Source organism: Odocoileus virginianus, chromosome 5 (genome assembly GCF_023699985.2).
Source record: "Odocoileus virginianus isolate 20LAN1187 ecotype Illinois chromosome 5, Ovbor_1.2, whole genome shotgun sequence".
In the NCBI taxonomy this organism is placed as follows: domain Eukaryota; kingdom Metazoa; phylum Chordata; class Mammalia; order Artiodactyla; family Cervidae; genus Odocoileus; species Odocoileus virginianus.
Window position 1 is genome coordinate 75,454,770 of NC_069678.1, and position 22,483 is coordinate 75,477,252.

General features: G+C 38.0%; 1 protein-coding gene across 7 annotated transcripts in view; it reads right to left on the bottom strand.

The window, feature by feature from the left end:
- OSBPL9 (oxysterol binding protein like 9) overlaps window positions 1–22,483 on the bottom strand; it is a 175,305-nt gene that overhangs the window by 113,315 nt on the left and 39,507 nt on the right. For all 7 annotated transcript variants that reach the window (XR_011487874.1, XM_070468164.1, XM_070468163.1 and 4 more), the window contains exon 3: window positions 3,891–3,969. Coding sequence is in view for 6 of the 7 variants with exons in the window: in XM_070468164.1 (XP_070324265.1) it covers window positions 3,891–3,969 (79 nt within the window). In the remaining variant the exon portion in view is untranslated. The remainder of the gene's footprint in view (window positions 1–3,890; window positions 3,970–22,483) is intronic.

Sequence of the window (22,483 nt, forward strand, 5' to 3'; positions counted from 1 at the left end):
TTCAATCTCTTTTGCGAGTTCCACTTCTTCTCTGTGCCTTCTAAATGAATGTTGGGAGTGTTCCAGAGTTCATTACTTGGACCTCTTCTCTTTTCTCTCCATGAGTGAGTGAAGTCACTCAGTCGTGTCCGACTCTTTGTGACCCCGTGGACTGTAGCCCACCAGGCTCCTCCGTCCATGGGATTTTCCAGGCAAGAGTACTGGAGTGGGTTGCCATTTCCTTCTCCAGGGGATCTTCCCAACCCAGGGATTGAATCTGGGTCTCCCACATTGTAGGCAGACGCTTTACCATCTGAGCCACCAGGGAAGTCATACTTCCCCTCCCAAATTTCTCTCCATACTTCCTCCCAAATTCTCACAGCTTAAATACCATCTATATGCCAATGACCCCCAAATTTATTATTTCAGCCTGAACTTTTCTCCTGAACGCCACACCTCAATTACCTACTTGACATCTCCATTTGGACATTTGATAGGCATCTAGAACTTGATTATAAGCATGCCCAAGGCTAAGCTCCCAATGCCCACCTGTTCCCCACACACAACTGGTTCCCCACCCCAGTTAATGGCAACTCCAGTCTCACTCAAGTCAAAAATATGGTGTCATCCTGTCTTCCTACTGTCTTTCTTTCACATGCTACAGTACAACCTTCAAAAAATATATAATATCTAACAACAGACTACTACTTAGCAATATAAAAGGAACTACCAATACATGCAGCAAGATGGACGAGCTAAAACATACTAAGCTAAAATAAAGCCAGACAAAAGAGAGTACATACTGAAAGGTTCTATTTGTGTGAACCTCTCCAAAAGAAAAATCTAATCTTTAGCGATAGAAAGTAGATCAGTTGCTGTCTGGAGCCAGGGACTGGAAGTATAGACTGACAAAAGAATAAAAGAATCTTCTGGGTGACAGAAATGTTCCAGATCTTGATTATGGTAGCAGCTTAATGAGTAAGTAAATTTGTCAATATTCACTGAATTTTAGAGAGTATACATTTTATTGTATATTAATTATACCTCAATAGAGTTGATTAAACACACATGCACAATTCAACCACTTCTCACTACCTCTCTACTCCCACTGCTACCACCTGGGAGCCGCCATCATCTCTCTTCTGGATTACTCTAGTCTCCTAATTAGTTTCTCAGCTCTGTTCCGGCCTCTTGCATTTTATTCTCGAAACAGTGGCCAGAGTGATAACTGTTTAAAAATCACATCATGTCACTCCTCTGCTTAAAACCATCTATAATGGCTTCTTATCTTAGTAAAATTCAATATCCTTACTGTTGCCATATAAGGCCTCATAAAACGTTCCCTCTTAGACATCATCTCATACTACCCTCCGCCTGGTGATCCGCACTCCAACCAGAGCTGGCCTCCTTGCTGTTCTTCAAATATGGCAGGCACACCCTTTTGCACTTACTGTTTCCTTTGCCTGGAGTGATTTACTCTTCACCATCATCCCCAACAAAGCCATATAAGCTTGTTCCCTCACTTCTTTCAGGTCTTTCACTGAAAGGCATCATCCCAGTGAGTCTCCCCAGCCATCTAAAATTCTCAACCACCCCCTACAAATATACACACACAAAACCTCACAATTCTATTTCATTTTCTCCTTGCCTGCGTTTTTTTTTCCTCCCTAGGACTTGCCACTGTCTTATTTCCTTATATTTTAAAATTTATCTTATTTATTGGCTTTCTTCTCTACCAGATTAGATGCTACAGAGGGGAGGAATTTTATATTTTGTTCACTATTGTATCCCCAGAACTTAGAGTAATGTCCAAAATAGATGTTGGAACAAATTAGTGGGTCTAAACAAATTCTAGCTTTCCCTTTAAGAGTTGACAGTGAGCAGAATTTGTTTTATAGATGTCTCAATTGATACTTCACTTGCTTCAAAAAATTCTGTTATATTAAACTTTAAAAAGTCAACACATTTACACACATGCTAATGTACATCCATCTTAACTTGCTTTCAATTCTAATCAAGAAGACCTTAGACATTGAAAATTTCATCAATTTTTCAGCAAACTTATGAGCAAGGACCTATGAATGCAAAATAACTCTTATTACGTCCAAGAATAGAAAGAATATTAGGGTTCTTTGCAAAAGCCAAATAATCTCATGTTGTCTGAGGCTTCCAAAACTATTACAGTAAAAAATAAACTAATGAATCCAACAGTCTCAGAACTAAATATCCATTTAAAAAATACATATAACACTTATTTATCCTTGTCATTTAAATGATTCATTAAAGGAATCACTTGTTTTTACAAGCAAACAACATAAATATAGAAATGTTAAAGGGAAGATCAGTTTAATATAAATAATTTAAATCAGAAAAGGTAGAGGTGCCTTTGCTCTAGAGGCCTGAGTCTTCTCTCCTTTAACCAGGCAAACAATACAGCTTCTGAGGTCCAAAGATGATGTCTCCTTAGTAACTGCAGAGGAGAGAATTTCATAGTGCACCCTTTACCTGCATCTAGCAGCTACTACTTAAAATACATTAAAGTATTCAAGTTCATTCAAGTAAAGAGTTCCGGAGCGTGGGTATTATCTGGTTTCACTGACAAGCAGTACATAGTGAACCTAAAAATAAAGGTCATGGACTTTCTTAAACTAAGATTTTAAATGTTTTATGAAATTAAAAGTAGTAGAAAATTTCAAGACAGCATTATTAGTTAAAAGCAGTTCTGAGTAAAGAATATGACCAAACATAATAAATATTCTAACAATGCTTTTTCCTAAAAGCATTAGAGATATCACAAGTGAGTACATTGGCTTGTCTTTATTATATATAAGCTGTATCTTTCATTTCTATGTGCCAATTTCTTAAACAAGACAATGAAGAAAAATTACTGCAATATACTATCCTAATACAGAAGGACAATAGCTGTCTGAACATCTCACATAACATATCTGGTCACTGTTAGACTTCATAACCAAAATATTTTTAAACAATTAATTGATTTACTATTATTTTTTCATCCTGGTATACCTAGCATCTATCACAGTGCATTGTCACTTGTAGTTCAGAAAAAGTGCAAATATTCTCAATTTCTAAGTTTCTTGGACTGCTTTAAACATAAAAGAGGTTACTCACGATAGGCAAAATAGCAAAAACATTAGTATCAAAGCTAATAGACACTCCTAACAGATGAGAGTACATTAGGATCATTAAAACTGACTTTTATTTGCTGGTTTAGAGTTTTCAAAGCAAGATGAAATGAGAATGATCATCCAGTACCTTACCCTTTCTACCGGTGAACCATAGCATGCAATGCCGAAACATAGCAGTGGCAGATGGCATTTGGTGTTATTAACTATAGAAAGGATAATAGCAGAGAAATGACGGCTGGCAGACAAGACACAGAATGCAGATGAAATGAATGCAAAGTTGTAGTTCTTGAAGCAAAGCAAAACCTTTAAGCCAAAGGCTGCCACTAACTTCACTTTAATTTACATTTTGAGTTTTACAGGGACAAACACTGCAACCTTCACAATCAGTCTTTAGACTCCTCATGCAGAAAAGCAGAGCCATACTCCTCGATAAAGAAGATCAGCAACCTTCTGTAAACACAAGCCAGCAGCAGCAGCAGCAGCAGCCCATTACTCTCTCCCTTCACTGATTTTTATCGTTTAAATTTTTAATCTCCAATTGCAGCCAGATCCACAGTCGTTTCAAAGAGATCTGTATCCGCTGCAGATACGATTAAATCCCTGCCTAACCTGCAGTACCACTTCATCCAGAACGTTCCTGTGCACGCGTTCATACAGGATCAGTTGTAAAAACCATTCTAGTCGTCCAGCAAACAACCCAAAGGAGAAGGAAAGAAGCAGTTGGGACTGTGAAGAGAAAAAAAATCTCTTCTTTCAGCTCACCCTGGAAATGGAAGGTTTTCTGATCAACAGTTATTGTGAAGGTGCTGTCGTCCTCATCGTCTATACCAATCACAGCTCCCTGTGAAACAAAGAGCAAAATCCCAATAAGGCAAACAATGACATCAGCAATATTCGCTACTGCTACAGCCCTGGAATGCTCAATGCACCCACGACACTGGAAGCAGGCTAGACACGGAAAAGAGAACCTGAGACTCCAGCTTCGCTTAAAGAGAAGGGGGTGGCAGAGCACTGTAGTAGTCTGCAAGGGTACTTTCTACTCTTGCTTAAGGGGCATGGATATGGTGAGGATGAGGGGATAAACACAGAATCTAAGTCTAGAATCTATTTAAAACCCAGCCATTGACCCTTTCTGAGTTTCAGATTGCTCTCTAAAATGGGAGTCACCTCAGTTGTTCTAAAGAACACTAGTGCTTTCCATCAGACTGCTTCTGTGTTATATTTATCAGTAAAGAAACACCAGGTGACAATTGCTTCAAAACCCCGTCCCAATGGCTTCTTCCAGGTGTGCTCTGAACTGCACTTCCGTGTCATACTGTGATCGTCTATGTCTGCCTTCTCCCATTGAAATGCTATGAGATCTAAGGACTATTTTATTTTGAGACATGGCATTCAAGTACACACTCAGTATGTGTTTTTTAAATAAAAGCATGAACAATTCCCCAAAAGAGAGGGGTAAGATAGGCCTGCAGTTATAAGTTCCTTGTTTCAGGAAGGTGGATGGAGTGGGTTTTAAGCTTTTTCTTTTTTTGTATTCAACTATATGTGGCCATATTAAAACAACATAAAGCTATGAAAAACAGGGAGCCTACTGGTCAGTGTCCTTAAGAAATAAGGGTCCTAAGCATTCCAAAATAGCTAGAGAACATGACACGAGCACAACGCCCCACATTGGTGACAAAAGCAGCAGTATACCACAACAAAACTAGGACCTTGTAAAATGGGATTGGAAGGACTTAAGGGGCCAAAATTCCAAATCTTTTGAAAAAAGGCTACTCCTATCCCAGGAGTTTCAGGTAATAGAGTCAAACGTTTACAGGTCACCCATACCACTTTACTTTTAGTATGGATCATCCCCAACTTATGATAGTTTGACTTAGGACTTTTCAACTTTACAGGTGTGAAAGCCATAATACTCAGCAGAAATCATATTCTGAATTTTGATCTTTTCCTGAGCTAGCGATATGTGGTGATACTCTGTCATGATGCTGGGCAGCAGCTCCCAGTCAGTCATGTGATCACAAGGGTGAACAACGAACAGTGACAACCATTCTGTATCCAATTAACCACTCTGGTTTTCAGTATGGTATTCAATAAATTAATGAGCTATTCAACGTGTGTGTGTGTGTGTGTGTGCTAGTCACGCCTGACTCTGCAACTCCATGAGCTGTAGCCCACCGGGCTCCTCTGTCCATGGGATTCTCCAGGCAAGAATGCTGGGACTATTCAACACTATATTATAAAACAGGCTTTGTGTGAGATGATTTTGCCCAACTATAGGCTCACATAAGTGTTCTGAACATGTTTAAGGTAGGTGAGCCTAAGCCATGGTATTCAGTACATTAGGTGTATTAAATGCATTTTTGACTTACAATAGGTTTATTATGCGTAACCCCATTGTAAGCCTGTACCTGTTTTCACTTACCAAAAGAAATCTGGAAATTTTCCAGAAAATAGGTGAAAAGCAAAAATAGCATTCAACATTTGTTTTGCCCTAAGCCATTACAGAGGCAGCGCACACCACAAACAGTAACAGTAGAACCGCCAAGCTCCCTCCTCAGGAACTAAACTCAGCATCTCGGCATCAAGCTGTCATAGCTTTGAACTGTATCTATGAGCATCTGGGCTTTATCTCTATTTGTTTTGTGTATCCGTTAGGAAGCAGCATCCTAAGGTAATTGTTTTTCTGCTTTCCCCATTTTGCCTTACGAAAGGTTTCATAAGAATACTCATCTTTCAGATAGGAGAGGAAACCTGTGTTCATTTCTTCTCAGAGACTCTCTGGATGAACCCCAATTCTATCCAAATCCCATCAACCTGAATTACCTTAGTTATTCCTCTGTACTATATTGAGTAAGGATTTTTATAACTATTTTCAGATATAGAAAGTGTATCCAGAATATAATGACTTACCCAGGTCATACAGAGTTAACGGCAGAACCATTTGGCATAGTACCTACTTATTCTATGACAGCAAATAAAGACATGCCTTAGGGGGTAAGCATGTGTGGGAGCAACTCATTCAGGTTAAATTAATTTCATGGTTAGTGGAGTTAATCTTCTAACTTTATGATGCAGCAAATATCTGCTAAGTCATAACTAAATATAGCATATATACTATTAATTGATACAGCCTTAGAATATATAACAATAGGGCCTCTGGTAGAGGAGACAAAACATGTAAAGAGATGAATATATATAAAACAAGGCAAAAAGTGATCTCTACTTGGATGAACTTTGAATATATGCTGAATAAAAGAAGCTAGTCACAAAGGACATATTGTATGACTCTATTTATATGAAATGTCCAAAACAGGCAAATTCACAGAGACTAAGAGTAGGTTAGTGGTTGGCCCAGGGCTGGGAGGTAGGAGAAGGAGGTGGGGTAAAATGAGGAGTAACTGCTAATAGGTATGAGTTTCCTTACAGGGTGATGAAAAAGATTCTAAAACTGAAACAGTAATGGTAGTTGCACAGCTCTGTAAACACACCAAAAACACTGAAATGTCTACTTTAAATGGGTGAATTATATCTCAACTGTTGAGATATAATAACTGACCACCATCCAAAACTTGGATTCTTTTTTTTTGGCTCCTTAATATAAATTCACCAGTTAACTAGTCAACTCAGAAACCTCTAGGTTCTAACATTTGTTCTCCCTTATTCCATCACCATAAGTTGTGCTCATTCCACTTCCGAACTATAATCTCAAATTCTCCCAACTCTTCTTCATTCTATGAACTGTTACTGCCCTATTTCAGGTTTTCATCACTTCTTGCTTGATGAAGCAATCTTGTCTTCAGTCTGGCTACCTTTAGTCCACAGTCCTTGCTATTGCCAGAATAGTATTTATAAAGCACAAACTCTCAGATATTAAAAACTTTCCTTGGCTCTCCATGAACTATGAGATAAAGCCAACAATTCATCATAATGCCTTTCAAGATGGTTCAAAATCTGGCCCAATCAACATTTCTACTGTCATCACCCAGCCACTTCTTCCTCACCTCACAGAGACCCTGTAGGCACTCAGCCTCAAGATTTCTTCTATGCACTGAAAGAAAACACCAAGCAATTTCACTTTTACGTGTCGCTCCTCAAGATCAATTCCTACCATTTGCTAAATAAAAGCAAAATCCCACATTTCCCACTATCTACCACCTTCTTTCTTAATGCTTTCACAAGGAGGAGCTTTTAGAAAACTGCCCACACCTTAACCTTTCACCTACTCCTGGCAATTAGCTTTCTTTCCCACCTCTGCACCAAGTTTCACTCTCACAGCTCTTCAAGACCTCTTTACTACACTAGAGTTTGGTCACAGAACACTGCTCTGAAGCACTGCTACTGCTCCTGACCACTTCTTTTTTAAAACCTGCTCTTTCAGTAACTCTTAATTACTATATGTTGTGCTTCAGAAACATTTCTATTCAAGTATCTTTGACAACCCATAGGGGAAAGAGCCTTCTTTCTTGGTCCATTACACTTTCCCCCTCCTCCATCCAAAAGCTTCTTTTAAGACTCTGGAACCTACCTAACCACCTCCAATGCCAACCCAGTCTTGCCATTGCCCTGAGCATTCTTCAGTGTACAGATGCATAATTCATCTGACACTCTGGCCTCTCGGTTTCTTGATTTATTCAACTAAAATAAACTTCACTGCCATTCTCCTTCATTGATTCATTCCCATGGCAATTCCTTAGACCTGGATATCTTACCATATCCAATACAACAGCTATTAGTCACATAAAGGTATTTAAATTTTAATTATAATTGAGTAAAATTAAGTAAAACTTTAAATAAGTTCTTCAGTCATATTTCAAATACTCAACAGCCACATGTGGCTAGAGGCTATGGGACTAGACACTGTGGATACAGAACATTTTAATAATTACAGTAAATTCTACTGGACAGCATTGCCCTTGACCTAGTCATTACAGAGAACTAAACCATAGTAAAAAAGTTAACACTGCCAGTTACTAAACTGGCAGTAATAAACCAGCCATTACATCACTTGAAAATAACGTTATACTGAAAGGTAAGTAGTCATGTACAGAGGTGAGAGTTGGACCATAAAGAAGGCTGAGCGCTAAAGAACTGATGCTTTTGAATCATGGTGCTGGAGAAGACTCGAGAGTCTGCTGGAGAAGACTCGAGAGTCCGTTGGACTGTAAGAAGACCAAACCAGTTGATTTGAAAGGAAATCTACTCTGAAGATTCATTGGAAGGATTGATGCTGGAGCTAAAGCTCCAATACTTTGGCCACCTGATATGAAGAGCTGACTCACTGGAAATGACCTAGATGCTGGGAAAGATTGAGGGCAGGAGGACAAGAGGGAGGCAGAGGATGAGATGGTTAGATAGCATCACCAACTGAATGAACATAAAAGTGAAAGTCGCTCAGTAGTGTCCGACTCTTTGCAACCCCATGGACTACGCAGTCCGTGAAATTCTCCAGGCCAGAATACTGGAGTGGGTGGCCTTTCCCTTCTCCAGGGGATCTTTCCAACCCAGGGATCAAACCCAGGTCTCCCTCATTGCAGGCGGATTCTTTACCAGCTAAGTCACAAGGGAAGCCTGGTGTGCTTCCCTGGACATGAATTTGAACAAACTTCGGGAGATGGTGAAGGACAGGGAAGCCTGGTGTGCCATGGGATGGCAAAGAGCCGGACACAACTTAGTGACTGAACAACAAACATATACACAAATCATAACTGTACAAGCTCAATAAAGAAACGCTCTCCTTGTACCCTTTACTAATCGTTAGCCTTGTCTTCCTTCCTAAAGTCAAACAGTATCCCTACTTCTAACATTAAAAGTAGTTTTGTCTGCTGCCATATGACCCAGCAATACCACTTCTGGGCATACACACTGAGGAAACCAGATCTGAAAGAGACACGTGCACCCCAATGTTCATCGCAGCACTGTTTACAATAGCCAGGACATGGGAGCAACCTAGATGCCCATCAGCAGACGAATGGATAAAGAAGGATAATGGAATATTACTCAGCTATTAAAAAGAATTCATTTGAATCAGTTCTAATGAGATAGATGAAACTGGAGCCCATTATACAGAGTGAAGTAAGCCAGAAAGATAAAGACCATTACAGTATACTAACACATATATATGGGATTTAGAAAGATGGTAATGATAACCCTGTATGCAAAACAGAAAAAGAGACTCAGATGTACAGAACAGACTTTGGGACTCTGTGGGAGAAGGCGAGGGTGGGATGTTTCGAGAGAACAGCATCGAAACATGTATATTAGCTATGGTGAAACAGATCACCAGCCCAGGTTGGATGCTTAAGACAAGTGCTTGGGCCTGGTGCGCTGGGAAGACCCAGAGGGATCGGGTAGAGAGGGAGGTGGGAGGGGAGGTCGGGATGGGGAACACATGTAAATCCATGGCTGATTCATGTCAATGTATGACAAAAACCACTACAATATTGTAAAGTAATTAGCCTCCAACTAATAAAAATAAATGGAAAATAAATAAATAAACAAACTGCAACTATCAGAAAAAAAAAGTAGTTTTGTCTGTCTTCATACAAATGGACTTATATCACATATTTTCTTTTCTGTCTGGCTTCTTTCTTTCAACACATTTGTGAAATTCATCTAAGAGGTTGCATGTACCAATGGTTTGTTCATTGCTATTGCTATATATAGTACTCTTTTGTAGGAATATCCACAACTTATCAATTTCATTGCAGATGGACATTTATGTTGTTTTCCAGTCTTAGGTCATTAGAATCATGCTGCTATGACATTGTCATTCATATATTTTGTGTTATATATATATGCTTATATTTCTAGTAGATACAATCTAGGAATGCATTTTCTAAGTCTTATGGTATGCACATGCCAATTTTAATAGACACTGTCAAACAGTTCTCAGTTCAGTTGCTCAGTTGTGTCCAACTCTTCGCAACCCCAAGACTGCAGCACGTAAGGCTTCCCTGTCCATCACCAACTCCCGGAGGTTGCTCAAATTCATATCCATTGAGTTAGTGATGCCATCCAACCATCTCATCCTCTGTCATCTCCTTCTCCTTCCGCCTTCAATCTTTCCCAGCATCAGGGTCTTTTCAGATGACTCAGTTCTTCACATCAGGTGGCCAAAGCATTACAGTTTCAGCTTCAGCATCAGTCCTTCCAATGAATATTCAGGACTGATTTCCTTTAGGACTGACTGGTTGGAACTCCTTGTAGCCCAAGGGACTCTCAAGAGTCTTCTCCAACACTACAGTTCAAAAGCATTAATCCTTCAGCACTCAGCTTTTTATATAGTCCAACTCTCACATCCATACATGACTACTGGAAAAACCGTAGCCTTGACTAGACAGACCTTTGTTGGCAAAGTAATGTCTCTGCTTTTTAATTGTCTAGGTTGGTCATTGCTTTTCTTCCAAGGAGCAAGCATCTTTTAATTTCATGGCTGCAGTCACCATCTGCAGTGATTTTGGAGCCCATAAAATAAAGTCTGTCACTGTTTTCATTGTTGCCCTATCTATTTGCATTGAAGTGATGGGACCAGATGCCATGATCTTAGTTTTCTGAATGTTGAGTTTTAAGCCACCTTTTTCACTCTCCCTCTTTCACTTTCATCAAGAGCTCTTCAGTTCTTCTTCACTTTCTGCCATGAGTATGGTGTCATCTGCATATCTGAGATTATTGACATTTTCCCTGGCAATTTTGATTCCAGCTTGTGCTTCATCCAATCCGGCATCTTGCATGATGTACTCTGCATATAAGTTAAATAAGCAGGTTGACAAGATATACCCTTGACGTACTCATGGAGCCAAAAATACTTCAACCTGTGGTGTATGAAAGTTTCAATTATTCTACATCTTCACTGACACTTTTTTTATGTTAGTCATTCTGGCAGGTGAGTACTAGTAACTCATAGTGGTCCTAATTATATTTTCCTGAAAACAATGAAGTTCAGTATCTTTTTAAATTCATGACCATTTGGCAGGACTATTGTGAAATAGTTCTCAGTTTCTTGTCTATTAAATACACTAGACTACCATTTTCTAATTATTTTTAGGAGGCTTTTTTTAAAAATACATCCTGGACACAAATCTTTCATTAGTTATGAATTAGGCAAATACTCTCTCCCACCCTCTTGCCAGCCTTCGTACTCTCATGATGATGTCTTTTCATGAAGAGTTAACTTTAACGTAGTAAAATGTATTGGTTTTACATCTATGGTTGTACTTTCTGTATCTTCTTTAAGAAATCTTTACCAATCCTAACGCCATGAAAGTATTCTCCTATGTTATCATCTGGAAGTCTCTACATTTGGGTTTCAAGTGATGCAAACAGGTGACTCACTGGAAAAGACCCTGAAGCTGGGAAAGACTGAAGGCAGAAGAAGAAGGCGACAGAGGGGGAGATGGTTGGATAGCATCACCAATTCAATGGACATGAACTCGGGCAAACTCTACAAGATGGTGAGGGACAGGGAAGTCTGGTATGCTGCAGTACGGGGGGCCGTGAAGAGTCGGACATGACTTGGCACCTGAACAACAACAAAAATCAAGTGGAATAAGTCCTCCAACATTTTTCTTTTGGCCTTTATAAACTGTAAACCAACATCACAACCATGGTCACAGTCAGTTCTCCCTAGAATGGCAGGTGAGAGAAGTTGCCATATCTACTGGGATCTCTTTGTTGATTAAGACAGGAATCAAAAGCGAATATTCTTTGCCCTTTATAAACTTTACAGTCAGGAGTTGAAGTTTTACACACACACACTCACTTATTAGGATACTGACTGGGAACACACTGGGATGGCCATTTATTTAGATTTTTTTTTTTTTTTTTAATTAAAGGACAACTCCTTTACAATGTTGTGTTGGTTTCTGCCATATATCAACATGAGTCAGCCATAGTTATACACGTAACTTCAGTGTTTATAGTTTTCTGAGTAAAGGTCTTATCTGCCTATTGTTAATATTTATTCCTAAGTAATTAATGTTTTGATGCTATGGTAAATGTTCTCATTTTTAAAAATTTATTTTCTAATTACAAATTGCTGATATATTGAAATACAGTTTATTTTTATATAGTGTCCTTGGATGTCCTAAACTTGCTAAATTCACTTTTCAATTCTAATAGTTTATCTGCAGATTCTTTTGAATTTTCTATATGTTCAATTAAAGCTGCTATGAATAATAACACTTTTATTTCTTCTACTCCAATCCTTACACTTTATATTTATTTTTCTTGTTTTATTCATTGGCTAGGACTGTCTGGTTTCAGATTGACCCTAGAGTGGTAGGCAATATTGAATACAAGGAGAGTAGGGGGCATCCTTGTCTTGCTATTGGTTGCTCTTCCATTGTCCACTGTAGCTATTTAAAATCTTCTCTACTTTCCTTGAACCCTCAACAACCTAAACAGTCATTAGGTAGGAATTCTACACCTATTACGCCCTCCCAACTGAAGATTCATCTGCATCCATACCCAGTCTTGCTTCCTTTCACTTCTCATAGTGCCTATTTTTTGAATGAAAAATGAAAAAGTGTCATTTTTTCACTTTAAAAAGTGCCTATTACCTTTCCTCAGGTCTCTTGACTCCAATCTTCAACTCCTCTTCCTTTCTACTGGCTCCTTCTCAACTTTATTTACATATGCCAAGACTTTACACTCTTTAACAAGAACAAAAACAATACCAACAATCTTTCTCCATTATATATCCTCATCTAGCAAATGTCCCATCTCTCTTTCTATTCCAACCAAGTTATTATTCAGACTTGTCCAAGTCTCCTGCATAAAATTTATTTTAACCTCCCACTCCTTGTAATCATATCAGTGGCTCTTCTTTACACTGAAATAAGGCGCTATATGATCTGGCTTATCTGCAACAGTTTCAGATTTTCCTGTTGTTGTTTGTTGTTGTTCAGTTGCTAAGTCATGTCCGACTCTTTGAGACCCCATGACTGCAGCACACCAGGCTTCCCTATCTATCCTTCACTATCTTCTGGAGTTTGCTCCAACTCCTGTCCACTGAGTCAGTGATGTCCATCCAACAACCTCATTCTCTGTTGCCCGCTTCTCCTTCTCCTCCTGCCCTCAATCTTTCCCAGCATCAGGGTCTTTTCCAATGAGTTGGCTCTTCACACCAGGTGGTCAAAGCACTGGAGCTATTTTTTCATTCCTGTTATCCTAGCATAATGATGAACAGACCCCGTTTTATTCTTAGAGGAGTGTCCTGATTTAGGGGATATGGTCACTCTATCATGGCCTAGCCCGAAGACCCTCAGTGATTTGCTCCATGCCTATCTCTCATCTAAAAAGCCTCTTGATGAAAGTGAAAGAGGAGAGTGAAAAAGTTGGCTTAAAGCTCAACATTCAGAAAACTAAAATCATGGCATCTGGTCCCATCACCTCATGGGAAATAGATGGGGAGACAGTGGAAACAGTGTCAGACTTTATTTTTTTGGGCTCCAAAATCACTGCAGATGGTAACTTCAGCCATGAACTTAAAAAACACTTACTCCTTGGAAGGAAAGTTATGACCAACCTAGACAGCATATTAAAAAGCAGAGACATTACTTTGCAACAAAGGTCCGTCTGGTCAAGGCTATAGTTTTTCCAGTGGTCATGTATGGATGTGAGAGTTGAACTGTGAAGAAAGCTGAGCCCTGAAAATTCGATGCTTTTGAACTGTGGTGTTGGAGAAGACTCTTGAGAGTCCCTTGGACTGCAAGGAGATCCAACCAGTCCATCCTGAAGGAGGTAAGTCCTGGGTGTTTACTGGAAGGACTGATGCTGAAGCTGAAACTCCAATACTTTGGCCACCTCATGCGAAGAGTTGACTCACTGGAAGAGACCCTGATGCTGGGAGGGACTGGGGGCAGGAGGAGAAGGGGACGACAGAGGATGAGATGGCTGGATGGCATCACTGACTCGATGGGCATGAGTTTCAGTAAACTCCGGGAGTTTGTGTTGGACAGGGAGGCTTGGTGTGCTGTGATTCATGGGGTCGCAAAGAGTCGGACACAACTGAGGACTGAACTGAACTGAACTGAACCTCTCATCTCTCATCAAATTCTATAGTTGGGCTATTTGAGGTTTACCAATTTCCCCAAGCTGTCTTCCACCAAACATCCTTCCTCTCCCCTAATCTGGGTTTATACTATTTATCTTAATATCTAGTAAAGCAAAATTCCCTTTTCTAATCCATATATGGAATAATGTTCTATCATTAAGCAAAGTTCTTTGTTATGCTAACTCATCAAAATTTCAAAGTTTTTACTTCAACCCTGCTTTTATGACTCATTGTACCAACATAATAAGCATATATATCTCTCAATGACTTTCCATGATCTTTCTTCTGAAGGTTTCAGATGATCAACCTTTCAGGTTCTGCCAGGACTTGGGCTCACCGCGGTGCCTGCTGCTCCAGGTCACACTATCCAGGTTCCAGAAGGTAATGGGAGATGGAGTTATGAAATCAGTTGAGTTTCCTGACTTCACCTCTTCTCTTTTTTTCTACATCCACAAACATATTTCAGACATAATCATAGTTCTGGTACCAAAGACAGGAAGATAGTTTTGCTCTCATGTCTTGGGAAAAAACAGAATGCTGGCTATTTTAAGGCCAATCTCCCTTCGTCAGAAGAGAAAAGTAGAATGGTAAACTGGCTCCAAAGAAAATAAAAAAGAAATGATGACTCCTCTGGGACACAGATCGCTCATACGGCTCCTAACAGGAATGTTGACAGTGCTAAGAATACACAGCACAGCTACTCCCACTGCGACTCTACAACTGCACATTCTCCCTCACTGCTGAAATATCAGAAGTCTTACATTCATGTATCGTTTTCACAATCTCACATTATATGACCTCACATGAATATAACAAATAAATATGATCTCTCAGATTTAGGCAGAACAGGTGTTACTCTTCTTTAGAAATTAGAAAACCAAGAATCAGAGTATATTAAAAAAATATTGCCTAAGGTCTGACAACTAAAAGATAGGAGAATTCAGGTCTTCCAACTCCTGAGCAGGGCATAGGTATAATAAGCAGTATTCACTAATTCAACATACTTACTAAATCCCTATTCTGGGCCAGGAGAAATTAACAGCCAGGAGATATAAATAGGAGTAAGATATATCTCTGCACTATAAGAGCACATAGTTCAGAGAGGAGAGAGAAGAGTCAACAACACAGAGGGAAGCAGGAAAGCTGGAGGTCCAGCGTGCTCATCAAGGGCACTGCTGCATAAAACAGAAATGATGCATCAACATCATTCAGTGATTCAATAAGTATTTATTGAGTTCTCTGGTGAGAGCAATAGAGTGGTGAACAATTTGCTTTCCTTTTTTCACTCAATACTATTTTGAGGTTTGTTCATATTGAATATATATATATATATATATATACTTTTCATGTCAAGAACAGATATATATGTGTGTATACACATGAATACACATACATATATACACAAACGCTATCCATGTTGAGAATATGCATGTAACTTTTATCTGTTATATAGTATTCTATGATATAAGTATACCGCAATGTCCAATTTCCCTGTGTAGAACATTTAGGTTACTTTAAATTTTTCCTATCCCAATAATGCAGCAATAATCATCACTGTGTATGTTTCCTGGTAACATTTCTGCAAGAGAATATTAAGCAAACACTCTGAAATGGCGGAGAGTTCCATTTTTATGTAGAATCAGACACATCTTCAATCTTACTAAAGATTACAAAGTGTTAGTCGCTCAGTTGTGTTCAACTCTTTGAGATCCCATGGACTGTACGTAGCTCTCTAGGCTCCTCTGTCCATGGAATTCACCAGGCAGGAACACTACAGTGGGTAGCCATTCCCTTCCCCAGGGGATCTTCCTGACCCAGGGATTGAACCCGGTTCTCCCACACCATCTGAGCCACCAGGAAGGTTCTTTACCATCTGAGCCTCCAGGGAAGCCCTCAGACTATAAAAATGCTCCCCTAAGCAGTTGTCCCAATTAATATCCTCACCAGCACTGGGTAAAAAAGTTCCTATATCCCCAATTGCAGGCCAACACTAGATAAAATCAGACTTTATAAGACCGTGATAATCTGATCAAAATACTATCTTACTGAACTTTTAATTCAGAATCTCTGATAATCACTGAGAACAAGAATCAAGTCACTTTTATTGTCATTCTTATTTCTTTTACGTGAATTGAGTGTATCCTTTGTACATTTTCTTTTGGGGCATTCTTTTGACTTTTCTACTGATTTGTATGTGTTCTTTGGGTTTTCTTTTTGTCTATTAGATTTGTAGGAATTCTTTATATATTCTGCATATTAAACCTCTGTCAACTGTACGCACTGTAAATACTTTTTCTCCTGTCCAAAGTGCTTTTCTCTGATTATAGAGTCTTTTGTTATTGCTGTTGAAAGGTTTTAAAATTTGAATGTTGTCAAATCTAACAATCATTTCTATCATTGTTTGCTTTTTAAGACATCTTCCTTTATCCTGATATCATAGAGACACTCTTCTATACATTCTTGTGAGTATAAAATTTCATTTTATACCTTTAATACTTCTGGAATTCATTTCTGTGTATAGCATGAGGTAGGGAACAATCTTATTTTCTTCATATGGGCAGCCAATTGATCCAACTTCATTTACTAAGTGATAGTGTCTGGTTTGTAATGCAGTTATACACTAAATTTACATAGATGTAAATATCCCTAAGTTTTCTCTTCCGTGCCACTGATCTATTTATTTCCCCTTATACCAATACCATACTTACTTTAATTTACCATAGTTTCACTTTAAAAGTTTTAACATCTGGAAAGGCAAGTCCCCCAACCCGTTATTCCACAAATTCTTCTTGCCCCTTTATCATTTTAAATGACTTCTAGAATCATCTTGTCAACTTCTTTGTTAAGCCTGATTAAGATTTTTGCCTGAAATTACATATATTTATAGATTAATTTAGGGGAAACAAACATACAAATAATACTGAGTCTAATAAGCAGGAAAGTGAGATAGCTGTTCAGATCTTCCTTTAGTCTTTCAACGATGTTTACTTTTTTTCCCATCAAAGGAATGTATTTATTTGTAAAATATATTCCTATGTAACTTAGAATTTTTGTTACTATTAGAATCTTTTTAAAAAATAACTTTTTAAAAATTGTGGGTTGCCTCTTTAACAAGTGGTGCTGGGAAAACTGGTCAACCACCTGTAAAAGAATGAAACTAGAACACTTTCTAACACCATACACAAAAATAAACTCAAAATGGATTAAAGATCTAAATGTAAGACCAGAAACTATAAAACTCCTAGAGGAGAACATAGGCAAAACACTCTCCAACATAAATCACAGCAGGATCCTCTATGACCCACATCCCAGAATTTTAGAAACAAAAGCAAAAATAAACAAATGGGACCTAATGAAACTTAAAAGCTTTTGCACAACAAAGGATACTATAAGTAAGGTGAAAAGACAGCCCTCAGATTGGGAGAAAATAATAGCAAATGAAGCAACAGACAAAGGATTAATCTCAAATATATACAAGCAACTCCTCCAGCTCAACTCCAGAAAAATAAATGACCCAATCAAAAAATGGGCCAAAGAACTAAACAGACATTTCTCCAAGGAAGACATACAGATGGCTAACAAACACATGAAAAGATGCTCAACATCACTCATTATCAGAGAAATGCAAATCAAAACCACAATGAGGTACCATTACACGCCAGTCAGGATGGCTGCTATCCAAAAGTCTACAAGCAATAAATGCTGGAGAGGGTGTGGAGAAAAGGGAACCCTCTTACACTGTTGGTGGGAATGCAAATTGATGCAGCCACTATGGAAAACAGTTTGGAGATTCTTTAAAAAGCTGGAAACAGAACTGCCATATGACCCAGCAATACCACTTCTAGGCATACACACTGAGGAAACCAGATCCGAAAGAGACACGTGCACCCCAATGTTCATCGCAGCACTGTTTATAATAGCCAGGTCATGGAAGCAACCTAGATGCCCATCAGCAGACGAATGGATGAGGAAGCTGTGGTACATATACACCATGGAATATTACTCAGCCATCAAAAAGAATTCATTTGAATCAGTTCTAATGAGATGGGTGAAACTGGAACCCATTATACAGAGCGAAGTAAGCCAGAAAGATAAAGACCATTACAGTATACTAACACATATATATGGAATTTAGAAAGATGGTAACGATAACCTTATATGCAAAAAAAGAAAAAGAGACTCAGATGTATAGAACAGACTTGTGGACTCTGTGGGAGAAGGCGAGGGCGGGATGTTTCAAGAGAACAGCATCGAAACATGTATATCTAGGGTGAAACAGATCACCAGCCCAGGTTGGATGCATGAAACAAGTGCTCAGGCCTGGTGCACTGGGAAGACCCAGAGGGATGGGGTGGAGAGGGAGGTGGGAGGGGGGACCGGGATGGGGAATACATGTAAATCCATGGCTAATTCATTTCAATGTATGACAAAAACCACTGCAATGTTGTAAAGTAATTAGCCTCCAACAAATAAAAATAAATGGAAGAAAAAAAAAAATTGTGGGTTGCATAGAAGAACACTATTTTCTGTATATCGATTTCAGATCCAAAACCTTTCCTGAAGGTGAAACATTTAAACAGTATTTATGTAAATTTTTATGGAGTTTTAAAATGTAGACAATCATATCATCTGCAAATATCAATAATGTTTATTCTTCACTTCCAATCCTTTTTCTTTGATTTCTTTTGTTTCTTATTCTTGCGTTTGCCAGGACTTCTAGTACAGACAGAAACATCATCTGCAAACACTAATTTTGATTCATCTTTCCAAAGATTACATCTTTTGTATCTTATTGCATTCCCAAGGACCTCCAGAATACCATATATAAAGAAAGTAGCAATCTCTACCAAAATATCCATGACATTTTTAAGAACTAGAAGAAATAATCCTAAAATTCACATGGAACCACAACAAGCCAGAATTGCAACAGCAATCTTGAGAAAAAAGAAAAAAAGCTGGAGGTATAAACCTGCCACACTTTAGACTATACTATATAGCCACAGTAATCAAAAGAGAAGGTACTGGCATAAGAACAGACTCATTAACCAATGAACAGAATAGAGAGCCAGAAATAAACACACAAACCTGTGATCAGTTATCTGACAAAAGGCAAGAACACACAATGGAGAAAAGACAGTCTCTTCAAGAAGTGATGCTGAGAAAACTGGACAGCAGACAGTCACAAGTAAAACAATGAGATTGTAACGTTCCCTCACAGCATATTAAAAAATAAAATCAAAATGGTTTAAAGACCTCAACATAAGACTGGAAACCATAAAACTCCTAGAAGAGAACATAGGCTGAATACTCTTTGAAACAAATCATGGCAGTATTTTCTTGGATCACCTTCCCAAGGCAAAATAAATAAATAAATGCCAAAAACCCATATGGGACCTAATTAAAAGCTTTTGCACAGCAAAGGAAACCGCAAACAAACTAAAAGACAACTACAGAATGGGATAAAGCATTTGCAAATCATGCAACCAACAAGGGGTTAATACCCAAAATACACAAACGGATTATACAACTTTATATACAACTCAGAAAAACAAACAAGCCAATCAAAGAAGACTTGAACAGATTTTTTCCCCAAACAAGACAGATGGCTAACAGGCACATGAAAAGATGCTCAATGTTTTTAATCATTAGAGAAATGCAAATCTAACCTACAATGAGATAGCACCTCACACTCGTCAAAATGGCAATCGTCAAAAAAGTCTACAAATAACAAATGCTGGAGAGGATGCAGAGAAAAAGAAATCTTTGTACACTGTTGGGAATATAAATTGGTGCAGCCACTATGGAAAACAGTAAGGAGGTTATGGAGGCTCCTCAAAAAACTAAAAATAGAACTACCATACAATACAGCAATTCCACTCCCAGGTATATATCCAGAAAAAAAAAAAAAACTCATTCGAAATGATATTCACAGCAGCATTATCTACAACAGCCAAGACACGGAAGCAACTCAAGTGCAGTCAACAGACAGCTGGATTAAGAAGATGTGGAGAGTGTGTGTATGTGTGTCTACACACACGATATATATACATATAGATGTGTGTATATATATATATATGCATATACATGTAGAATGGAATATTACTCAGCCACAAAAAAGAACAAAATACTACCATTTGCAGCAAAGTGGATGGACTCAGGGTTATGCTTAGAGAAATAAGTCAGACAGAGAAAGACAAATACTGTATGGCATTGCTTATATGTAGAATCTAAAAATATTTCAAATAATGTATATGTAAAACAGAAACAGACTCACAAATATAGAAAACTTGTGGTTATCAAAGAGGAGAATGGAGGAAGGATAAATTAGGGGTATGGGATTAACAGATACAAACTGCTGCTGCTGCTAAGTCGCTTCAGTCGTGTCCGACTCTATGTGACCCCATAGACGGCAGCCCACCAGGATCCGCCATCCCTGGGATTCTCCAGGCAAGAACACTGGAGTGGGTTGCCATTTCCTTCTCCAATGCATGAAAGTGAAGTCGTTCAGTCGTGTCCAACTCTTCGCGACCCCATGGACTGCAGCCTACCAGGCTCCTCTGTCCATGGGATTTTCCAGGGAAGAGTACTGGAGTGGGGTGCCACTGCCTTCTCCAAAAGATACAAACTACTATGTATAAAATACATAAGCAACAAAGATATACTACATAGCACAGAACATTATAGCCGTTATCTTGAAATAACCTATAATGGAATATAATCTGCAAACATAATGAATCACTACAGTGTACACCTGAAACTAACATAATATTGTGAATCAACTACACTACAGTTCAAAAAAACAAAAACAGAAAAATCAAGCACCTTTGTCTCATTGCTAATTCTAAGGTAGATGCTTCTACTATTTCGCTGTTAAGCACACTGGAACATTTTATTAGCACATACTCCTTACTGGGTTAAGAATGTTCTCTTCCTATTCCTAGCTGGTATTGATCTTGAATGCATGTTTCATTTTATTCACTGCTTCTTTTCCATTTATTCAGATGGTCATGTAATTTCTCTTTTTAATTTGTTAATATGTTAAATTATCTTAATTAATTATAAAATTCGAATCCTATTCGAATCCTAGTATTCCCAAAATAAACTCTGTTTGGTCATAACCCTTTTTGTTTATATATTACTAGGTATGGTCTGATGCTTTTTGTTCATGATTTTAACATTTACATTAATAAGTGACTCTGGCCTAAAAATTTCCTTGATTTTTCCTCTTTCTACTTTATCATTAATTTTTTCTTTTTCTAATTTTTTGAATATAATGCTTATCTCATTAATTTTCAATCTCTATTTTATAATATATTCATTTAAGGTTATAAATGACAGACTGCCTTAGATGCAGTTTTAACATGTGGTCCCTTCATTGTCACTCAGGTTTAAATATTTCATAATTTCCATTATAATTTCAACCTTCAACAATGCATTATTTAGAAGTATGCATGTGAGGTGGCACGTGGCTACTGTTTTGTTAAGGAGTTTCTAATTTATTCCACCACTGTCAAAGAACGTTATGTATGCGACACTGAATTTTGAGTACCCTCTTTTCCCATACAATTCTAATCTTTTCCTTAAAGTCTATTATTTATTTATTTTACCGCCAATAGTTCATTATTAGATTCCCAGGAATTTTTATTTAAAAGCTGAAGATTAAGGTTACATAATTCCTAGAATCAAACTTAGATTTACTTTCTGAAATCAATCCAGGCAAGCCTTAAAGTCTATTATTTCTGGTATTATTAATAATACTATTTCCTAGGTTTCTTTTGGTATTTTCCTGGAACATCCTTTTTCATCACCTTATTTTTAAATTTATAGCCATAAAATATGATAAACATTCAGAAAACAGCATTAATGACATCTATGTACCAATCACAAGAGATTAAATAGATGTTTACATCTTGCCCAAGAAAGTCAGAGAAGAGATTTTTGATGTCAAATTCACAGAGAAGAGATGATGCCTGCAAAAAAAGCTAGTGAATTAACAAAAAAGGACATACAATTGAGTAACTTTTCATAATGAAATGACAAAACAATTGACAAAAGGATGCAGACAGGATGTAGATCTAAGAGGATAGGGGAGAAGGACACTCTTAAGGTTATAGATGAACCTAAAAATATCTAATTGTATCCATGCTAAGATATAAATGATTATAAAATGCATTCCAATACCAGAGATGTTAACATATGCAAAAATAATGTAGAATCACTGAAATAAGGCACTGGAAGAAATCAGTGCTAAACTATTAACCCATCACAGGACAGTACTGTACTCTCTTGTGATGGACTA